The sequence below is a fragment of the Candoia aspera genome, chromosome 12, assembly GCF_035149785.1.
Source record: "Candoia aspera isolate rCanAsp1 chromosome 12, rCanAsp1.hap2, whole genome shotgun sequence".
NCBI lineage: Eukaryota > Metazoa > Chordata > Lepidosauria > Squamata > Boidae > Candoia > Candoia aspera.
In genome coordinates, this window is record NC_086164.1 from 23699279 (window position 1) to 23722651 (window position 23373).

The following is a 23373-nucleotide window of genomic DNA, read 5'->3' on the forward strand; positions in this document are numbered from 1 at the left end:
AAACAAACCCTTCTGTTCTTACTCTTCTTTAGATAGAGTAAGTTCTTGTCAAATGACAGGGCAAACAGATTTGAGTGTATGTTGGCAGGTCAATCTTAGTCTTAACGCCCCCCTGCCCCCCACTCTTCTGCTATCCCTTAAGGACTCTTAAAAAGAGCTTAATTCAGTGGCAAAGTGCCTGATTTATATGCAGACATTCTTAGGTTCAATCCACAGCAGCTACTTTCAGAAAGGAAAACTTAGCAAGCACTGGGAAAGAAGTACACTGGCCCCCTTCCATGCCCCCTCCTGCCCCCAGTCTCCTGCTGCCTCCTGAATACCAGAAACAGCTGCCTGTCAGAGGAGAGTGTTTCTGGGTTAGATGTATGAACAACTTCCATGGCTGCATTCACACAACATGCTAAATGTTAAAGCTGGTTTAACAAACACAACAGCTATGTTTCCATAACATGCAATGCCCAAAGAAAGAAACCTGAATGCCTTCACAGGACAGCCTGCTTCACATAATTTCCTGGCTTACCACAACACTCTGACCCATAATTATCCAGGCCATTTTAGGCTAGCATGCTGTGAGATCAGCCTTGTTGTTCCTTCTTCCTAGGTCAAGGGAGTTTATTTAAAGCCCCCACAAACCACTGTGCTGAGTATCCACCAAGAGATCTGTGTCCCCTCTGGTATTTGGGAGTATCCCTGTGAGGGGCAGGAAATTGGGAATATTTTCAAAGGGCTTGTCAAAAAGCTACAAATGATGTGAAACTATTCCCCCAGACAGAGAAACAACAGATCTAGGGAACCCATGCAGTTTTAGAGATGCCCCCCGCCGTGTTTCTTTCAGTGAGTCTCTGGCTGTGTGTGTGTGTGTGTGTGTGTGTGTGTGTGAGACAGAGAGTGAATGGGAAAAAGGACCTCCCTCTTATAGGATTCAGTACCTTGCCTGAGAAAAGGTATGTTTGTAAAGTTCAGGAAAGCGAGAAAAATTCTCTTTGGGGTAGTTCTTTGGGGCAATGTTAATACTAATTTGCTTTTAATGTGCATGTTTTACAAAATGCGAAGAGCAGGCTTGCTGGTGGGGGGACATGCATCAAGTTGACTGCAGGTATGGAGAAAGAATTTCTCCCCTTCTCTTCCCCTGCAGTCCCAGCAAAGCTTCTTTGAGCTCCTTCAAAATTCCTTTGAAGTTGGGAGGAAATACCTCTTAATGGCCAAAGAAATCATAACAGAGGGGCACTAACTGCCAGAGCTGAACTAAATACATTATTTACTCAAAAGTAAGTTGACCCTTAATTTAAGAGAATCCCCTTTCTCCTGCAAAAGAAGAAAGAAAGAAAAAAGAAAAAAGAAAAGACGCTTCCATAGACATATTCTCAACAAATCTAAGATGACCCTCCAATTTCAAAAGTAATTCCTTTGGAGAAAAACCTAGTCTTTCTTTCAGGCAAATACAGTGTTTTCGTAGCTTTGAGGACATCTTACACAGATGATAGGCAGACAGTGAAGGAATTCAGCCCTTCTGGGAACATGGGACTCCAGACTGCACAAGCCACTGCTGAGACTTATCCTGGACCTTGGCTTGGCAGAAAGCCTGGGATGGTCCTTTCAGTGCTTCCTGCAGCTCTTGGGCAGAGAAAGGGAGAAAGGGGCCAGCAAGGCCTAAGGAATGGGGAAGGAAGGAAGGAAGGAAGGAAGGAAGGAAGGAAGGAAGGAAGGAAGGAAGGAAGGAAGGAAGGAAGGAAGGAAGGAAGGAAGGAAGGAAGGAAGGAAGGAAGGAAGGAACCCTGTCATCACCCCATTGTCTGGGTTGGGCTGAGCACATGACTTGGGAGCAGATCTCTGCTAAGCTCATTCTGTCCCTGCCATAGGCCACTTGCCCACTGGGGAGCAGGAACATCGTGGCCCGGAGCCTCACCCAGGGCATGTGGTGGCAGGAGCAGCAGTGCTCGCTCGCTCCTGGGGGCTGTTCACTGGCCTCTGCCTTTGCAGGAGGCCAGGTGCCCCACTTATGCTTCTGCTCCTTCCCTGCCCAGCCTCTGCAAGCCTGCGTGCCCTCGGCCTCAGGCCAGTGGCTCATGGAGCCCTCCTCGAGGCCGTGTTTCCACACACACAGCCCTCCAGGCCTCCCAGGGTGGCCCTGTGATGTGTTGCTCTTGGTGGGGGTCTCCACGGGGGGGTGGGTCGGTGCGCATCACCCAACCAGTGCCTCCCAAGAGAGGTACAAGAAATGCCCCCTCCCCGAGGCCTGTTTTCTTTTCCGTTCTTTCTTTTTGCCTGAGAGCTGCTCTCCCGCTGGGTCACTCATCCCTCGCGATGCTCTCATCCATGGCGGGAAGGACGTCCAAGCTCAGCCCTCCACTGCTGTGCACACTGGAGAAGGACACCATGGTGTGCAGAAGCACAAGGACCAGGACGCAGAGCCGGATTTTGCTGTGGCTGAGGCGAGACCCAGCAGAGACTGGCAGCAGAGATGGGTGTGGATACTGGTGGTGGTGGTAGTACAGGTGGTAGTGCTGCTGCTGCTGCCGCTGCTGCTGCTGCTGCCGCTGCTGCTGCCGCTGCTGGTGATGGGGGGCATCGTGGCGTGGGCTGTGGAATGACTCCGACTCTGTGGATTTGGAGGAGGTGTTGTAGCTGCGGTCGGGCTGGTGGTCACAGGAGTCCCACTGCACATCACAGCACTTTGCTTCCCGGTCAGGCAGCTGGTTCTCCAACAGCCCTGAGAACACAATAGCACAAGGATTGTCTATGGAGCCCGGGAGGAGGCAGGCACCCTCAAATGACTATTTTACTTACTGCCTTCTATAGCCTCAAAGCCTGCGGCAGCCAAAATGGTAGTTAGAGAACAGCGAGGATAGGATATTGCACAAATATTTCCCAGATGACTCCTAAATATCTCTAGCATATAAAATCCACTGCGCGGCCTGCGTGGGCTGTTGGCTTGAAGAGCTCCTTTGCCCTGCTCTTAAAGAAACCGTCTCTGTGAGATTAGAACATGCGATGCCACATTTGGATTCAGAGGAATATTATCCAGAAACACTGACTGAGATGAAGCCCAGCTGCCTGATGGGTGGGGGACCGAGCTCAAAACAGGGAAAGTGAGTGGGGCTAGGGGGAAAAAAGCTAGGATAATGAGGTAAATAAATGGGCCAATAAAAAGCATGTGGAAGCCTGCCACATGCTTTTAAGAGAAAGGTCCATCAAGCCTTTAGAAAACAGGACAGCTGCTTTCATCTACTGTATACTGCCTAATATTGTGGGTTTTTTAATTAGAGCAATTGTTTCCAAATCTGCTTCATTACACTCTCTCCCTTCCCTCTCAAACCCATTTTGTCAACAACTGGGGTATCTGAAATGAAATCAAAAACAAGGTGCTGCTCCAAAATATTTTGAAATTTAACTTTATTTAATATTCATCCATATGCATAGCATCCCATATTTTTCCTCATGTTTCTTTTTTGGGTGGCTAATCCATTCACATTCTTTGAAAATGTTTCTAAGTCATTTGCTACCAAAGTATGGTAGTGCAAGAGGTCCAGGACCTTCAAAATAGTATTAGTAACTTAGGAACTCAAATAGCTTCCAGAGAGATCTCTCTTCATTTTATCCTTACAGCAGCAGCAACCCTGCGAGATATGGTGGGCTAAGGGAGAATCCAAAAACCTGAACTTGGATCACCCTAGTCTTAGTCCAATACTTAACTGCTACACCTGTCTCTCACTCTCTTCTTAAGAGATTGTTTGTGGCCCTGTTCCTGATGTGGTATTATGTAAGTGAAACATCTGACTTACACACAGAGACTTTAGAAACCACAAATAAGCAACCAATTGCAAAATAACTCAGGTACATCCTGTATGTTCACTGCTTCAACAGAAATGAACTTGATTCATAACACCATAAAAATAATCTGACTGATACATATTCTTGACACCTTCACATGACCTCAACTTGGGGTCTGTGCTGATGTCTTGCAAGGAATGTAAGCATCACATCTTGGAATATTCCATCTTCCCTAATCTACAGTTGTGACATCAGCTACTGCAAGGCTCTTTGATTATATTACAGTTAAAAATGTCTTACAATGTTAATATTGTATTAATATTAATATTTATGTTTTAATATACCTAACACTGTGGGAGGTCCATCTATATGTGGGTGTGGGTCCATCCCCCACTTCTAATCTGACTTGACTTTCCTCTTTTGAACACAAATAATCATATTTCTAAACTGAAACTTGCATCATCATTTCTCTTCAGTGCCATCTGTTTTGTCTCTTCTCTAATCTCATCCAACAGTTTTTCTGCTACCTTCAACGCAGAGGAATGAAGAACTGCCCTCTCTTGCTTGACTCCTTTCATAATCTAGTTTTGTCCACTCTCTTGAGCAATTTTCTTTCCTTTAGATTTCTTCATTCAAAAGTTCTTCTCCATAAAAATCCTGTGGCAGTCCATTCTTGCACACCTAATGCCTCCCTGTCTACCATTCTTCCTCTTCATCCAATTGCGTATCTCAAAGACTGACCTTTGCATAGCATTGTAAAGTTCTTGCTCTCCAACAAACCTTTTAATTCCTAATTTGATCATCTCCATGTGTTTTCTCCATTTCTATGTAAAGATCTCTCTCACCTTTACACAGAAATCTATCATACCCTTTTTAGCAATCATTTCCAGCCCTGAACACCATCATGCAATATTGCATTTTAATCCAAGAACCACACTGTTACCATTATTACTATGATGCTGTTTCCTGAAAAACTTGCATTTGTTTATGAAGCACTTGAACAAACCCCTAGCACCCATTCCAAGCATGGAAGAAAAAGCACTGTCAATACACTACAGGTAGTCCTCACTTAACAACCATTTGTTCAATGACCATTTGAAGTTATGACAGTGCTGAACGAATGGTAGTTACGGCTGGTCCTCAAACTTACGGCTGTTGCAGCATCCCTGCGGTCACGTGATCAAAACTTGGGCACTTGGCAGCCCACTCGCATTTATGACTACAGCATGTGCTTCAACTCTCCCCATCCCTCTCCCCCACAACTCTGCCCTTTTAGCAGCCATCGCTGCCTACTCCTGCCACCCCTGCCATCCTCCCACTGACCTTTACCATCTTCTTCCTCCCACTGCTGATGAGGTGCACCAGGCTGAGGCAGCAGCTGGCCCTTCATGAGACTGCATGGAGGCCTCATGAAGGGCCAGTAGCTGTCTTGGCCAGGTGCACCTTGTCAGCAGCATGAAGAAGATGGCAAAGGTCAGCTGGGGGCAGCAGGGGTAGGCCATGGCAGTGGAGTGGTGTGGCCAAAAGGCAGAGATGGGGGGGAGATAGGTGATGGAAGGGAGTTGAAGAAGAGGCAACCATGGCAGGACAGGAGAAATGTGAGGTCCTTGCCTAATGATCACAACCAGGACTACCAGAACTGCCACTGCTAAGTGGTATGGTCACATGATGTTTTGCCTAACATCTGCTTCACTTAGTAATGGAAATTCTGGTCCCAAATAGGATCATTAAGTAAGGACTACCTGTATCTGGATAGAGTTAAATCAACTCACTGCTTCTGGTGATTGGTCTTGTTCCCTGCCAGTTACCCCTGAAGCATGCCCCAGTGTGCACAGCTACAACCTATCTCCTGTTTCTTTGCAGCATTAGTATTAGCTTAATAAATAAGCAAATAAATGCCAGGTGTGAAATGCCTGTGCTGTCTGTATGCTCAAGGCTATTCACAAACATGTAAATGCAGGACGTCTGCCGTGATCCAGCAAGGAAAAGGGAGATGCTTGTGTGCTTTTTTCTGGGACACTTCCAAGTCCCCCTCCAAGTCTTACCCGTACAGAGGAAGCCAGGCAACCCTCCATAGATCAATTCATCGTTGTCAGGCAACACAAAGGGGCACCTAGTCTCCACCTCCAGGCAGTATTGCTTGCATGGAATCCGGTGTTGGCACTGTAGTTGTGTCACATCAAAATACTCAGAGCACAGCCAAGCCTTGTAGACAGCCTACATGAAAGGAACAAGAGTCCAGAGGCAATAATATATTAGCAAATGCCCCCAAAAGAATCTGAATGGTGGTTGTTGGGATATAGTCATGGACAACCTCAATTATGCATTGTCTTGCATAGTTTTACTGAACTGTTAATAATGTAAAATACATTGGTGGAAAATAATCTACCTTCAACTACAGTTCTCAATTTTTAAAAGGAGAAACCTTGAAACTCCTAAATCCTGTCTTGGAAGCCATTCTTCCAAAGCCCAGGTATGTGAGGCTGAGTCATTTGTGGGGACACTGGAGACTACTTTAATAGGAAATTATTGGGAGAAAGATTATCAGCACTGCTTAAGCTTTCCAGATGAGAACATGTGGTTGCTTATTTAGTGACCATTCCTCCAAGCAGCTGCAGAAGAGAAGTAAGAAGCAAGGCTGCTCCGGCACTTCTTCTAAGAGATCAGCTTCTTTAACTGCACTTGGCAGCAGCCAGTCCAACAAGCTGCTCAGCAAAAGAAAAGAGAAGCAAGGCAGTTCCATGGCTTCTGCACCAAGGTCAGATACTTGGCATCTCCTGAAACTAGCCACCACCCATTCCACAAAACTAGCTGGGTTGCAAAAACTACACCTTTAAAAGGTTGGGGGATGAGACAACTTGCTTTTTTACTTTTGTGAAACCATAAAACCCTATTGTTGGTGGCCATTGAGCCCAACCCCCAACTCAGTGCAGCAATTCCAACAGATGGCTGTTCAGCCACTGCTTGAAGGCCTCCTGAAAAGAGAGCCCACCACCTCTCTGGCTGACCGGTTCTACTATTGAACTGCTTGTACTCTTATTAAGTTCAGTCAGAATCTGCCTTTTTGTAACTTACATCCTGTCTTCTCTTCAAAAGAGACTCTTTCAATCTCCCTTTTTCTTTGTGCGTTTGTTCCTGAGGCTGGGGGCAAGTGGGGGACTCAGTACTGACATTTTCAAATTATTCTAAGGAGTTTTGGACTAAAAAGGTAAAAATCCTTTAAATGAATAATCAAATATCGTTCACTGTAATGAAGGGTACAAACCTGCACCATGGTTGTCAGGGAAAACACAGGCATGGCATGACTAGCACAACTAGGTAGACTTATAAAAAGTGAAAACTCAATGTAAAAGTTATATAGAAGAGTTTCACCGCCATGGGACGCTGACACACAACACAAAACAAAAACGTCTCCTGACTTTGTTATCGTCTTCTTGTTTCATCAGAAACTGGTTTGATTTTAGAGAAATAATGTTACTAAATGTTTAATTAATAGTAAGAGATTAACTTCTAGGTACTTTTATATCTGTGCTGGAGAAGGTCAGAAGCCACTTGTCTGATATGCTTTTCTGTTTATTCCCACATCATTTTAGTTTTTCCTGTTTCTTTTTTAGACTTGTATTCTATCGGCCTTATATTCTGCATTATGTGTTTTAATTATATCTTGAAAAATAAAAAAATAATAAAGAGGGGAAAAAAAGGGAAAAAAAGAATATGATGTAAAAGAACTGCACTAGTAATTGCCCGCTTACATGGAAAGATAACCAGGTCACCGACACTTGAAAAGAGCCAGATGTGACCTTCTATTCAGCAAATTTACATCTCTCCCTAATTTCAGCTAGATGTATTTGTTATATCCTGTCTTTTGCTGAGAAGCTCAAGATGGTGTACAGACCACTCCCTCCTCCCTTTTCTCCACACAACAACACCACACCATCCCCACCCCCACCATGAGTTCTGCTGGGCTAAGAGAGGGACTGTCCCAAAGCCCCCCAAGGAGCTTCCATGGCTGAGGGGGAAATAGAACTGGGTCTCTTTGCTACTAGTCCAGTACCTTCACCACAGAACCACCCTGGCTGTTGCTACTGCTCTTACGGGACAACTCGGTGCATTGTGTCTTGTCTCTATCCCCACGACCAAGGTAGAGTAGAGACCGGCTGTCATGTTCATCGTTTCAATGTTCTGTATACATCGTAACGTTTCGCATGTCACTTTTCTAACCCGTGTTTGCGGGTTGGAAATTTCCAGCCGTGCCAGGCTGTAATCTTCTTACTGCAACTGTGGAATGTATGTTTGGGTTAGTGACTCTGTTCAAGGTTACTTTCTCAGGCCAAGGTGGGTAACGGTTGCTAACACCTGGGAGGGGGTGGTTGCTAGGAGGGAGGAAGGGCGGGGCTGGTTTTGAAGTGAGGGTTTTTAGTTTGTATTTGGCGCGCTTTTGCTCATTCTCAGCTTTCTTCGTATTTGCATACTATTCTTTCAATAAATCAGTTTTTATTAAGAACCTGCTTGTGAGGCTGAGTATGTCAGAATAGGCAATCATTACACCAGCTCTCAAAAGAGAACAAATTATACTAGTATAATTTGGGCTAGTTCAAGGACTCAGGGAAAATACATTAAATCTGGATGTGCCCATTCTTTGGCAATATCTTTCTTAATGGCAAATCTTCTGAAAAATAACCAGAATTCTAGCAAAAAAATGGCCATTCCTACCAGAGAACAATTGCTTTACTTCAGCCATTAGAGGGATTCCCAAAGCTCTCAGTTCTGTTTAGCATGTTCCTGGTGCACCACTCCTGATAGTCCAGGTGTGGAGATCCCCTGGAGTTTGAAAACAGAGTAATGAAAGGCCTGTCTTTATTCATATAAACCTGGTCATCCAGTCCAATTCTCTAGAGGGCTAATCCATGTTCCAGAGGTGCAGCAGATGGAAGTGGACATTTTCTATTTTAGCATCTCAGCTGTAAAATGCCGTACCTAGTAGATTCAGTGGATCCTTCCTTCAATGCACCCAGATGCTAAGGGAAGCATTCTAGTTCCAGGATATGGACGAGCTGCCCTTGGCCTTTATTGGCATGCTGTTATTATCTTCTATATTATCTCTGTCTCTGCTATTTTAATATTTTATGTTCGTTTTGATTTAGATCTCCTTCCTTCCAGGACTGACAAAGGAGAGCCCCTATCTTGAAAGGAAGAGGATGAAATAGGTCATACAGTCATACTGCTGGGGAGTAGCGGGTTCTAGAAAACTGGCTGCAGGTGTCATCGTATCTTCCAACAGCTTGAGAGCAAATGATATATTCTGGGATTCTTTTTGGAATCAGCAGCAGCTGCTAAAATATTTGTCTGAAAAAGAATTACAAATATGCACTTGCGTACATGGATTCATCTAATCCTAAGTAAGTAGACAATTTGGAACCCATTTCCATCTTCCCGGGGTGGAATGAATGAGTCTGACCACTTTCTTTTCCAATTTTGGGTCTCCATGAAACTCTGCTATCAGGTAAGCTTCAAAAATTAGCATCACAAAAGTCACAGCCAAAATAAAAATAATTTCATTCATTTCATTCATTCATTCAGCACAGTTGTATACCTCCAAATATTGTTTCTCATTGATGCTGAGCTTCATTTTTAGTATTTTATTATGGTCCATTGTAGTTGGGCAGCTGTGAGAACTGTAGGTTCAGATACCACAATATTAATAAGCTTCACCACATGCCTCTTGGGATATAGGAAAGATATTTTACTGAGATACAGTCTATTCTCCTGCAAAGTCACAAGTGCGTCAGATTCCCTTGCACCCCGCATTAAGTCCATTGGGTTTTCCCACCTCCCTTTTGAAACTGAATGCTTGCAATGTCTTTCAGTTTTACCACTCTGTTCCCAGGCTCTGCTCTTTGAGATGGTGTCTTCGAGATGGTGTTACTTTAGATAAGCAAGTCGCTACAACAATTTCCTCTGTGTCTGCTTGTGACCTCTCTGTTCCTAGGCAACAAATCATTCTCCCCCCACCATGTATTTTTTATTTATCAAATTTATCACCACCCATCTCCCCCACAAGGAGGGATTCTGGGTGGTTTACAATAAAATTAAAATCAAGGGTCAACCCATAAGCAACCCATGGCAGTGGAGATGTTCCAGAAGCTATTAACTATTGCTTCTGGGATGATCCTCTGATAGCAGCTGTCATAAATTTGAATAAATAAATAAATGGACGTTGAATCAACTCAACTATCCTTTGAACAATATGGATCAGGCCATTCCTGGAATTCCATAGAGTATAATACATGCATTACATATCCATTATATTATTCCCTTTCAGGATAAGCAATGCTAGGCAAAGTGCAGAAATAAAGCAATAAATTAGCAAAACAAACAACATGAGATGAGAAAAAATAAAGAAAAATCTAAGACAACATCATTCCATCAAGCCTCCTTCCCTTTACCATAACCACACACACTTCTATGGCATGTTGCAACATAATTATTTCCTCACATCAACTTTTCATTTGTTCTGTAGTGTATCTTCTACCACTTTTTTAAGCAGGACTTTTCTCTTTTACTTTTCTTTCTTTTTCTTCCATGTCCATTTATCCCAATTCTGACACTGGTCTGTCCCACAGTGATACCCATTCATCAACCTTGAATCCTTCACTAATTCACTGTCTTCATTGTCTTTATAAACAATCAAATCAATCATTCCTTTGTTGTATTATAGATGAATAGACTATCCCCATTGCTAGTTATTCTTAAAGGCTCAGGCATTATTTCTGCATTCTTGTCTCCTTCCTACTTATCCATTCATATCATGTAACAGAATAACTTTTTTTTGCTGGATTGCATTTGTTCAGGTTTTTGTGCCATTTCCCCCCCAAATTCATGTCTGACTCTTCAATTATCATTGTCCATTAGATTGTAACATGGGTTCCTATTTTGAACATACAACACCATATTTTGACATAATTTTATTTTAGTCTTTCATTAATTATACCTTCACTTCCATGTTATGTATAGCGGCTGGATAGCATAGTGGTTAGAGCGCCACCTTTGGCGTGGGAGACTGGTGTTCAAATCCCAGCTGTACCTAACCTTACCAGTAGGGGTTCTTGGCAAAGATCCCCTAACACTTCACCTGCCTACCTCAAATATGAGAGTGACATGAACTAGGAGAGTCATGCCAGCTCGGATGTTGCCTAGATTAACAAGGTCCATGTCAGATGTTGGGGAACCAGGACAATTGGACGATAAGTGGGCTACTGGAACAAACCATACATGGATGTGGTGGATTCTGGCACTGCTGCTAGTTCTCAGGAAGAGGAGAGCACATTCCAGAGAGATAAGAGGATTCACAGTCTGAAAAGTGTTTGTGGGAAAGATAAGAGGTTCACGGTTGCCCTGCCCTAGAGTCTCCCTGGTTATTTGTGCTTAGGTCAGTTAGAGTAGCTTTATTCTGGCAAGATTCTGTGTATATGGTGAGAACAATAAAGAACTAGAGTTGGAGATATTGGCTCAGTGTGGTTCTTGGCCTGGTTCCTGACAATGGACGAGACAAGAGAACCTGGAATTGATGGAATGATATTACAACAGTAGACCTAATAAGCGGGGATATATGAAATGTATGAGGAAACTATGGATGGACAGAAGACCGGCATCCACACTAATTAAGAAACAGCTAGTTACCCAATGCTTCAACATAGTGAAGAGGAAGCTGCTCTTACAACTTGAGATAGGCCAGTCGGTCTACACATTATATCCCAGACTCAAGAAGACCTGGAAGAACAACCAGAGGTGCAGACAAGACCTGAAGCTGGAACGTCACTGCCACCCCCTTCATTACAGAGCACAGCAGCTGATATGAGGCAAAAGATCATGGATAAGCTAGCTACAGTCAACTCTCAAGACTGATTACCAAGCTCAGTGAAGAAGTACCATCAGATAGTATGCTAGAAGATGCCAATAGAGCCCTCATGACAATCCCTACTACCACTATAACTCAAACCAATGAACTGGTATATGCTACAGCTGCTGTAATCCCGGAAATGCTTGGCTACATGATCAAGAAGAACAGCAGTACATACCTCCCCTGGAAAATCAGGTTGGAGACTAAGATCAAGGCAACTTGGAAATAAGTTTGTCAGCTGGTGGAGCTACAGAGTAGGGTATGGAGATTAAGGATAAGACTTGACTACTGAAAAAATGTAAGGGCCTGACTCTACCTGAAGACCTAGAGACTGCTAAACAAAGGCTCTCAGGACTGGCTACCAGGCTAAGGAAATATACTAGAGAAGCAGAGACCAAGAAGATAAATGCCTTGTTCACCAAAGAACCATCCAAGGTGTACTCCCACCTGCAATGCAACAACACAGTAACAGCAGAGCCACCAACAGCAGAAACTGAACAGTACTGGAAGAACATATGTGTCATGACCTTGTTGCAAGGCACAAAGAGCCTCACAACGTAGATCATGATCATCAAGGAATAGAGGAAGAAGATAATTAAAACAGGGATTAAAACAAGCACCCAAAGCACCCACACCCATGGACCCATATACAGCTGAAAAGAAGGACATCGGATGAGCAGAGATAAGCCGCACCTGGTGCCCTGGAGGACACACCAGAATCGAGAGGACAGGAGAAGACACCGGGAAAACGCCCATGCAGCAATCAAGGGTCCCATCAAGAGGGATTGGGACAATAGAGGGTGGAGGAGCCCGGGACCATACAAGAGGGTATAAAATGGGCACCTCCACACCACACCCCCTGTTCCCGTTTTTCGTTCTGTCAGCCACCATTCCAATAAACCAGAAATCCTTAATACCCATTAAGTGAGTCTGTGTCTTATTGCGAAGCGAGACTGACCCTGACATAAAAACGGGAACCCCCAAATTTTTTTTACCTAGCACCTATCCAACAAGCGTGTGAGGGACCCAGCTAGGTATGGAAACTCACGGAGCGAGGCAGCGCAACCCCTCGGCACCTGGCGACGAAGCCCCGCTCCCCTCGGGCGGGATGTGGCTGAGGTCCGGGCGGTGTAACGCCCCGGTAAGTATGGGATCCAGCTCGGGGGAAGCGGAGGGGGAGGGAACCACCCCGGCGCCCCGGAGCCTGCGGGCCACCGGGGGCGAGATGAGGGGACCCTCTCCAGGCTCGCAGGCGACCCCAGAGGAAACGCGAGACGAACCGCCACCCAGGGCGCACGGAGCCGAGGAAGCGCCTGGCACCCCGGAGGGACCAAGGGAAGGTCCGTCCTCCACGACGGCCAACGGCGAGGGCAAGCAGAATGGCGAGGGCACCAGCGGGAGTCCGCAGATGGCGGCGAGGCTCAACGCGCTGGAGGAGGGGGTGCAGGAGATACGGCTGATGCTACAACAGCTGACAGCAGCACAGGGACCCCGCGGCGGCAGCAGCGCGGAGGCACACCCGAAGGAGAGACGGCGGGGCGAGTGCGGCGAGCGCGGCGGCGGCGACGGCGGAACCCAGCCCAAGGAGCCCACCCGACGACCGGAGGTGCACCTGGATGAGAGATGGAGTGGATACCCAGCGGATGGTGGCGACTACGGTGGAGCCCGATCCCAGGAGCCCACCCGCCGATCGGAGGCGCACCCGGATGAGAGATGGCAGGACGACCTCGGCGGCGGCGGCGGTGGAGCCCGATCCCAGGAGCCCACCCGATGGAGAACGTCCTGCCCCCCCACCCGGGCGACGGGTTGACTGACTTGCGAGGAGACCCAGAGAGAGACACAGATACCGCAAGAGGACAGGAGACAATCCAACCTGCAGCAGCCCCCGTGGAGCATGCTGCATGGCCCAGAGGGGACTGGGAGCCAAACCAGAACGGCTGCCAAGGACTTTGGCATAAAGTTTGATGGGGACCCCTCCAAACTCTCATTTTTCCTGATGAACGCGAGGTATTACCTCGAGGAATGGGGTCCCTGCTTCAGAACTGAAAGGGGCAAAGTGAATGCCCTGGCCATAAAGCTAAAAGGTCGGGCCGCCAATTGGTACGTCCAGCTGTGCCAATCAGGCGCCCAGGCACTGCAGGACAGCACAGAATTCCTGCAGGCGCTGGAGCTGCACTTCAGGGACCCCCTGGAGCAAGAAAGAGCTAAAAGGGCACTGAAAACACTCAGACAAAGCCAGCGCTCCATGGCAGAGTATGCCATGGAGTTTCAAGCCCTAGCCGGAAAAGTGGACACCTGGTCTCAATCAACTCTGATTGAGAAATTCAAACAAGGACTTAACTTAAACATTCTCTGGTGGGCACTCTGCCGCAACAATCCCAACTCCCTGACCGAATGGATCCGGCTGGCAGGGGAAGCAGAGGATGCCCACAACACGTTCCTCCATGCCAAGAAGGAAGTGCAGCAGACAGAGGCAGTGAGACCCCCATGCACAGCTGCAAGGCAGGGGAAGTCGAGACCCCAACCATGGAAGGAGGAATGGGACCGGCGCTTCGCCAAAGGGCAGTGCTTCACGTGCAGCAAGGAAGACTATAAGGCAGCAGCATGCCCCAAAGCGACACCCAGGGAGAGCATGAGGAGGGCACCAACCACACCAACCCCAGCGCCAAGAAAGCGACCATCAGCGAAGGGGGAGTACCGAGCCAGACACTTCCCCTACAGCTCAGAGGACAAGGGAAGCAATCCCGACGAGCCGACGGGAAACGACAACCACCTGGCCTAAGGGGTGCCGAAGGACAGGTGGAGAACAGTGACAGGCGCAATGACAAAGGGGTGAGTGAGGAATGCCCCACCCTCTATGTCACCCTCACCCATGGGGATAAGACTGAAAAGGTCTGGGCACTAATTGACTCTGGCTGCTCCAAAAGCCTAATGCACCCAGACCTGGCAGCCGCGCTTAACCTCCGCTGCTATCCACTTCAGCACCATTTGGTGTTTACGCAGCTCGACGGATCTGCAGCGGGAGGGGGCCCAGTCACCCAATACACCAGAGAAACCATGCTAAGGCTCGGCAGCCACGAGGAAAAATTGGCTTTCATCGTGGCACCGGTGGGACAACCCCTACTCATACTAGGGATCCCATGGCTCGTGCAGCAAAACCCAGTCATCAACTGGAAAACCAGAGAGATTAAGTTTGCTGACGGGCGTTATCAAGCACCTTCAGGGAACAGGGTCCCCTGAGCGGCCATGGGGGGGGCGATGACGACTGCAGAGCACAGAGAGGCGGCACTACCAGAGGGACTGCCAACCAAATACGCGGACTTCGCCGACATCTTCGGCAAGAAAGAGGCGGACAAACTCCCCCCCCCACAGGAAAACGGACTGTACCATTGAACTGGTACCCCTACCCAAACCCAAAATATATGCCATGACCCAGCGGGAGCTGGCAGCATTAAGGGACTTTGTGGACAAAAACTTGGCAAGAGGTTTTATCGAGCCTGCAAACTCTCCAGTGGGAGCGCCAGTCCTCTTTCGTGAGAAAAAGGATGGGTCACTGCAGCTCTGTACAGATTACCACGGATTAAACGCAGCAAGCATTTCAAATAAATACCCCCTACCCTTAATAAAGGACATCTTGTCCCACCTGGCAAAGGGTAAGGTATTCTCTAAACTGGACATAAGGGAAGCCTATTACCGTATACGGATATGGGAGGGGGATGAGTGGAAAACTGCTTTCAACTGCCCATTGGGGGCGTTTCAATATAAGGTGCTCCCATTCGGACTGGCAGGAGCACCGGGGGTATTTATGCAGTTAATTAATGAGGTCCTGCGTGACCACCTTTTTAAGGGTTTACCTCGACGATGTATTAATCTACACGGAAACGGAACGTGAGCACGAACGCTTGGTAAAAGAAGTGCTCAGGAAACTCCGCAAGGCAGAAGAAACTTCTTGCGAGTTTCACAAGAAACAAATTGACTATCTAGGGTATAGGATTTCAGCTAAAGGAATAGAAATGGACCCAAGCAAGGTCCAAGCCATACTGGCATGGGAGCGCCTATGCACAAGGAGACAACTCCAAAGCCTCCTCGGATTCACCAATTTTTACAGGGGGTTCACCCCAAGGCTGGCAGAGATTATTTTACCACTAACTAACCTACTTAAGACTAAGGGCTTGGGGGACACACGCAAATCAAGAAACCCAGGGGCGCTACTAAACTGGACAGCTGATTGTCAAATGGCATTCAAGAGACTAAAAAACCTCTTTACAGCTGAGCCAGTGCTACAACACCCCGACCCCACCAAGCCTTTTGTGGTGCAGGCAGATGCCTCTGACTTTTCCATCGGAGCCACCCTGCTTCAAAAGGACTCCGACAACCATCTAAAACCCTGTGCCTACCTTTCCCGCAAATTCTCCGAAACAGAGCGGAGATGGCATGTATGGGAAAAGGAGGCATTCGCAGTAAAGACAGCTCTGGAAATGTGGAGGCACCTGCTAGAAGGGGCCACCTGCCCCTTTGAGGTCTGGACGGACCACAAGAACCTGGAGGCACTCAGCACGCCAAAACGGCTCAGCCCGAAGCAGGTGCGTTGGGCTCAGTTCTTCAGCCGGTTCAATTTCATGCTAAAGTTCATACCGGGTAAGAAGAACTTCCTGGCGGATGCCCTCTCCCGACGGCCACAGGACGACATGCAAGCCTCCGACATCGTGGGGACAGTATGGACCGAGAAACAGCTGGGCTGCCCAGCGGTCACGCGCAGCCAGACAAGGAATCAGCGCATGCCAGCACGAATGACAGGGAACGATCGGAGCCGGCGTTCAATTTCACCGAACTGGCAACAAAGACTCACACAAGCACTACAAACAGATACATGGTTGCAAAACAACCGACACCATGTATCTGTCAAGGACAGCATTTCCTGGAAAGAGAAAGCCTTGTACGTGCCAGAATCACTGCGGGGAGAAATCTTACACAGATCGCATGATGACAACACTGCGGGACATTTTGGGTTTGTAAAAACCCTTCACCTAACGAGGAGGCAATTTTGGTGGCCAAACCTGAGAAAAGACGTGAAAGACTACGTGGCCAACTGCCCCACATGTGCCACCACCAAACGGAAAGGGGGGAAACCCCAAGGGCTGTTACAGCCAGTAGCCAGCCCCTCCCACCCATGGGAAGAAATTTCCATGGATTTTATTGTGGACCTCCCACCCAGCCAAAGGAAAACAGTGATATGGGTGGTAAAAGACTATTTCTCTAAGCAGGCACACATCATCCCGTGTGCAACCATCCCCTCCGCACAACAACTGGCACGCTTGTTCCTAACACATATATACAGGATCCATGGCCCCCCCTGCAGGTTGGTGACTGACAGAGGCACACAGTTCATGTCAAAGTTTTGGCGGGAATTTTTAAAACTAATCGGGACTAAGCAAGCACTGTTCACTGCGTGGCATCCACACACGGACGGATCTACAGAGATCCTAAACTCAACACTTGAACAGTTCCTGAGGGCATTCATAAACTACCAACAGGACAACTGGGTAGACCTACTACCTTTTGCAGAGGTAGCCTATAATAATGCGGTACATCAGAGCACTGGCCACACCCCATTTAAGGTGGTCTACGGAAGGGACTTTGTACCGATACCAGAACTGCCGCAACCAGAGACCCCGCCCTGCTCACCAGACGACTGGGCGGCACAGCTGGCAACAACCTGGCCAATCATCCAAACAGCCCTAGCAGACGCACAAACCACGTACAAAAAATATGCGGACAACCACAGGGCAGAGGCACCAAACTACAAAGTGGGAGATAGGGTCTACCTCTCCACTAAGTTCATAAAAACCTCACAACCCTCGAAGAAACTGGCACCGAAATTCATCGGACCCTTCAAAATCACACAGGTAATCAACCCAGTTACTTTCAAATTGGAACTGCCCCACAACTTGAGACGGGTCCACCCAGTATTCCACTGTGCACTACTGAAACCAACAAGCACATCCAAATGGCATACGGAAGAACCCCCGCCCCCACCCGTAATGATAGACAACCAACAACATTATGAAGTACAAGAGATACTGGACTCAAGAAAGCAAAGAGGTAAGCTGCAATACCTCGTTAAATGGAAACATTTCTCACACCCAGAGTGGGTCCAGGCACAACATGTCATGGCAAGACAACTAGCTAGACAGTTCCACGAGGCATACCCAGAGAAACCAGCACCATAAAGACATCTTTGGGGGGCAGCATGTCATGACCTCGTTGCAAGGCACAAAGAGCCTCACAACGTAGATCATGATCAAGGAATAGAGGAAGAAGATAATTAAAACAGGGATTAAAACAAGCACCCAAAGCACCCACACCCATGGACCCATATACAGCTGAAAAGAAGGACATCGGATGAGCAGAGATAAGCCGCACCTGGTGCCCTGGAGGACACACCAGAATCGAGAGGACAGGAGAAGACACCGGGAAAACGCCCATGCAGCAATCAAGGACCCCATCAAGAGGGATTGGGACAATAGAGGGTGGAGGAGCCCGGGGCCATACAAGAGGGTATAAAATGGGCACCTCCACACCACACCCCCCGTTCCCGTTTTTCGTTCTGTCAGCCACCATTCCAATAAACCAGAAATCCTTAATACCCATTAAGTGAGTCTGTGTCTTATTGTGAAGCAAGACTGACCCTGACAATATGGGAGAAAGGGAAGACACATAACACCAGTGTGAAGTGGCTGCAGGACCTGAGAGTAGACCACAGAAATCTCCCAGAGTAGGGACCAGTCACCATCACAGTAGCAGACATTCAGCAGGTCAAGAACATGAAGAGCTGGACAGCACCTGGCCCAGACATGATCCACACTTACTGGCTAAAGAAACTAACAACAGTGCATGAATGCCTACTGGAATAGATGAACCAGCTGCTAGCAGCAGGCTCCCACCCAGACTGGCTAACACAAGGTAGGACAGTGCTGATCATGCAAGACCCCCACAAGGGAACAATACCATCCAACTACTGGCCAATAACCTGCCTTCCCACAACATGTTAAGTCCTATCAGGCATCATAGCCACCAAGCTGCAGGATCATATGGGCCAATATATAAGAACAGCTCAGAAGGGCATTAGGAACAACACCAGAGGCTCCAAACACCAGTTGCTCATAGATAGAGGAGTTGCCCGAGACTCAAGGTTTAGACAGACCAATCTGAGCACTGCCTGGATTCACTACAGGAAAGCCTACAAGTCAATGCCATACATGTGGATCTGTGAAAAACTGGCACTATACAAAGTCAACAGGACACTCAGGACCTTCCTCAAGAACTCAATGGGGACTGTGGAAGATGACACAGGAAGTCAACTCAAGACAGCTGGCACAAGTGGCCATCAAGTGTGGCATATACCAAGATGATGCATTGTCCACTGCTGTTCTGCATGGGCTTGAACTCCCTCAGCCAGATTATCACAAGAACTGGATATGGATACAAGTTTAAGAGGGGAACTACCATCAGCCCCCTCCTCTACATGGATGACATCAATCTGTATGCCTCCTAGCATGAATGAGACATCAACTCGCTGATCCACCTGACATGGATCTACAGTGAGGACATTGGGATGTCATTCAGACTAGAGAAGTGTGGCCGGATGGTAGTAAAGAGAGTGAAGGTAGTTAAGACTGATGGGGTGGAACTACCAGCAGGCCTCATAGCAGATATACAGACCAGCCACAAGTACCTTGGTCCCACAGTCACATGGGAACCATGATGAGGAGGCAAGGAAGACAGCAACATCCAAGCACCTCCACAGGATGACAGGTCCTGAAGAGCCAGCTCAGTGGGAAGAACAAGATCCATGCCATCAACATGTATGCCCTGCCAGTCATCAGATACCCTGCCAGTATAGTGAGCTGGCCAAAGGAGGACATGGAGGCTGCTGATGTGCAGACCCGGAAGCTCCTCACAATGTATGGGGGTTTCCACCCCAGGTCCAACACCCAGAGACTGTACACCAGCCAGAAAGAGGGCAGGCGGGGTCTGGTGAGTGTCAGCCACTGTCCTGGATGAGACCCAGAGCATCCAGGAGTACATCAGTAAAATGGCACCTAAAGATGAGCTGCTGAGAGAATGCCTGAGGCAGCAGCAGCCATTGAAGGAAGATCAAACAGAAGAAGTGCCTTGGCAAGACAAGACCCCGCATGGGATGTACCATCAACAGATAGCTGAGGTGGCTGACATTGGGAAGTCCTACTGGAAAGAGCTGGAGTAAAAGACAGGACTGAGGCACTGATCATAGCAGCACAAGAATAGGCATTAAGCACTAGATCCATAGAAGCAGGGGTCTACCACACTAGACAGGACCCAAGGTACAGACTGTGCAGAGAGGCCTCAGAGACAGTCCAACACATAGTGGTAGGGTATAAGATGCAGGCAGGAACAGCATCCATTGAACGGCACAACCAAGTAGCTGGCATTGTATACAGGAATATCTGCAAAGGGTATGGGCTAGACCCTCCTGTCCAGATGGGAGTTTCCACAGTAGGTCATGAAGAATGACAGGGCTAAGATCCTGTGGGACTTCCAGATCCAAACAGACAGGCAGGTACTGGCCAATCAACCAGACATCGTGGTAGTAGACAAGGACCAGAAGACAATGGTGGTGATAGATGCAGCAGTGCCAAGTGACAGCAACATCAGGAAGGAGTATGAGAAGCTGGAGAAGTACCAGCCTCCCTCCAAATAACTGAAAGACCATAGTATCAGAATTAATCTGGATGAGAGGCAGGGCAATGGTGGCTGCTGATGGAAGTTTTTTCTGTCCCACTCTATGATCGAGATTGCTTTGTTTTGTTTTGTTTTGTTTTGTTTTGTTTTGTTTTGTTTTGTTTTGTTTTGTTTTGTTTTGTTTTGTTTTGTTTTGTTTTGTTTTGTTTTGAACTCCTAGCATTTTAGCCAGGTGTCAAGCTAAGAAAGCATGGCTGGCGAGCCCTGGGACACCTAGGCTGATTTTCAACATCCAGGACAGCGCAGAAGTGGCTCTCTACCAATGCGGTACAATGTGGCTCTGTACACCAACTTCTCAAATTGACTGCATTCACTTTACCCCCTCCACCCCCTGACATACATACACAAATCCCTCGCTGAAGATTTGAAAATACCTCTGAAATTCTAACTGCTTTCCTAGATTGGATATACTGCTACATTATACAAGATTTACAAATTACTCTTCTATATTGGATTTACAATATTTTTCGACAGCAGACCAGCAGAGTTTCCCACAGACAGAACCAGAGTCACCTTCATTCTAAGTCTGCTAAAGGGACCAGCAGCCAAATGGGCTATTCCCATGGTGGAGAACAACGACCCAATTCTCAATGACTACCAGAATTTTCTGGCAGGGTTCCAAGCACACTTTGATGACCCGATCAGAGAGGTCACTGCCAGCCGGGAAATTTGGAAGCTCAAGCAAGGCAACAAGAGAGTGGGAATCTACATTGCTGATTTCAAGCTGTTAGCAGGAGATCTGGACTGGAATGAGAGTGCCTTGAAAGACCAATCCAAACAGGGGCTGGATGAAGAAATTAAGAATGAATTAGTGTGCCAGGGAACACAGCTACCCTAGAAGCCTTATATCAGTTGTCTGTGGTCATAGATGCCAGGCTAGAAGAGCTCAGACAGATGCAGCCGAGGAGAGGAAGGGGTCTCAGGATGCTTCCAGGATTTCCAGCTCTCTCCACAGCACTTCCTTACTCAGGACCAGAGGAGCCAATGCAGATCGGGGTGAGCAGAAGGCTTACTTCCGAGGCTGAGAGACAGAGAAGGAGAGAGAGAGCCCTCTGTTTCTACTGCAGAGTCCAGGGGCACATGGTGAGAGCTTGCCCAGCGAGAAGCCAAGCAAATTCCGTAAGAGCCCCAGGGCAAGTGCCTCTACTTCCAACCAGGGAAACTCCATCGGTCTCCCTCCACAGAGCTCAGCAGGGAGACCATCAATCAATTAAGAAGAGCTCATTCCGAGGATTCCAAGCAATCCTTTTACTACTTACCAGAAATAATGCGCGTATCCCCAGAGCACCAGGTCAAGCTAGAGGCCCTCATGGATTCTGGAGCTTCAACCAATTATATTGATGTACAGACTGTACAAGACTTCAACATTCCAACCATAGAATTGCCACGTCCCATAGAAGTGGAGACCATTGACGGCCAGCCCCTCAAGGCAGGGCCGATTAGAAGGTTCACAGAACCTGTGCAACTAACAACGGGAGACCACATTGAGTGGATCCAACTTTATGTTACAGCATCACTTAATGTGCCTATAGTCCTGGGCACACCTTGGCTGAAGATCCACAACCCATTGTTGAACTGGACTATGGGAGCAATCTCCTTCCCAGCTAAGGAATGCCAGCACCACAAGATTCAAGCTGCTCTCCTCTCTCCAGCAACCAACGCAGTCACGGAAGCAGGGGGGGTCCAGTTGCCAGCCAAGTATGCAGATTTCACAGACGTTTTCAGCGAACAAGAGGCCACAGCACTACCCCCACATAGGGACTGTGATTGCACCATTGAGTTGATACCAGGAGCCAGGATTCCAGCAAGGAAACAATATCCCATGTCCCCCAAAGAACTAGCCACCTTAAAGGATTACTTGGATTCTAATCTCCAAAAGGTGTTCATCCGACCATCTACTTCCCCAGCGTCTGCTTCTACCTTCTTTGTACCAAAGAAGCCTGACCCGTTGGCACCGGCAGCTCAGGAGGCACCCATGAGAGTGATCCACGATTTCAGTTTTTTAAATAAACTCACATTAAAAGAAAATTATCCCATGCCGTTAATATCTGATCTGCTGGATCGCTTACAGAAAGCATGCATTTTTTACTAGGTTGGACCTCAGGAATGCATACAATCTGATCTGGATGAAAGAGGGACATGAATATCTGACTGCTTTCGACACCAGGTTTGGTAAATTTGAGTACCTTGTTTTGCCCTTTGGCTTGTCTAATGCAGGAGCCATATTTTCCCAATTTATGAATCAAATTTTCTCTGATTTACTAGATAAGTATCTGGTCATTTATCTAGATGACATATTAATTTTCTCTGAGGATGCTACAACTCATGTAATGCAATGTCTTACAAAGACTGAGAGAGAACAAGCTGTTCGCCAAGCTAGAGAAGTGTGCCTTCGATTTAACTGAATTACATTTCCTGGGCTATAAGGTATCAACAGAAGGCATATCCATGGATCCTTCTAAGGTCCAGGCAATTCTCTCTTGGCCACCTCCCCGAAATGTTAAAGAAGTACAAAGATTTCTAGGATTTTGCAATTTCTACAGGCGGTTCATAAAAAACTTTAGTGACAGGGCTAGACCCCTCACACAGCTTTTGAAGAAAGGATCAAAATTCATTTGGGGGGAGAGAGAGCAAGCAGCCTTCCAAGAATTTAAGCAACGCTTTGCATCCCAGCCGCTGTTAAGACACCCTGATCCCACGAAGCAATTCATAATGCATTCAGATGCTTCTGATATTGCCACTGGGGCAGCGTTATTGCAATATACAAACAAAACCGAGAATACATTGCTTCTGTGTGCCTTTTTTTCACGCATGCTCTCACCAGCAGAGAGAAACGATGATGTTTTTAACAAGGAGTTGCTGGCAATTAAAGCAGCATTCCAAGAGTGGAGGCACTGGCTAGAAGGTGCAGCCTTTCCTGT

The 23373-nt window shown here is 47.3% G+C and overlaps 1 protein-coding gene across 1 annotated transcript in view; it reads right to left on the reverse strand.

Annotated features, from left to right (window-relative positions):
• Nucleotides 1-1660: 1660 nt before the first annotated feature.
• NALF2 (NALCN channel auxiliary factor 2) overlaps nt 1661-23373 on the reverse strand; it is a 76023-nt gene continuing 54310 nt past the window's right edge. Inside the window, exons 2-3 of the mRNA XM_063313654.1 lie at nt 5817-5988; nt 1661-2710 (exon numbers count right to left, since the gene is read on the reverse strand). Of these exons, the coding sequence (XP_063169724.1) occupies nt 2289-2710; nt 5817-5988 (594 nt within the window). The 3' untranslated portion in view covers nt 1661-2288. The remainder of the gene's footprint in view (nt 2711-5816; nt 5989-23373) is intronic.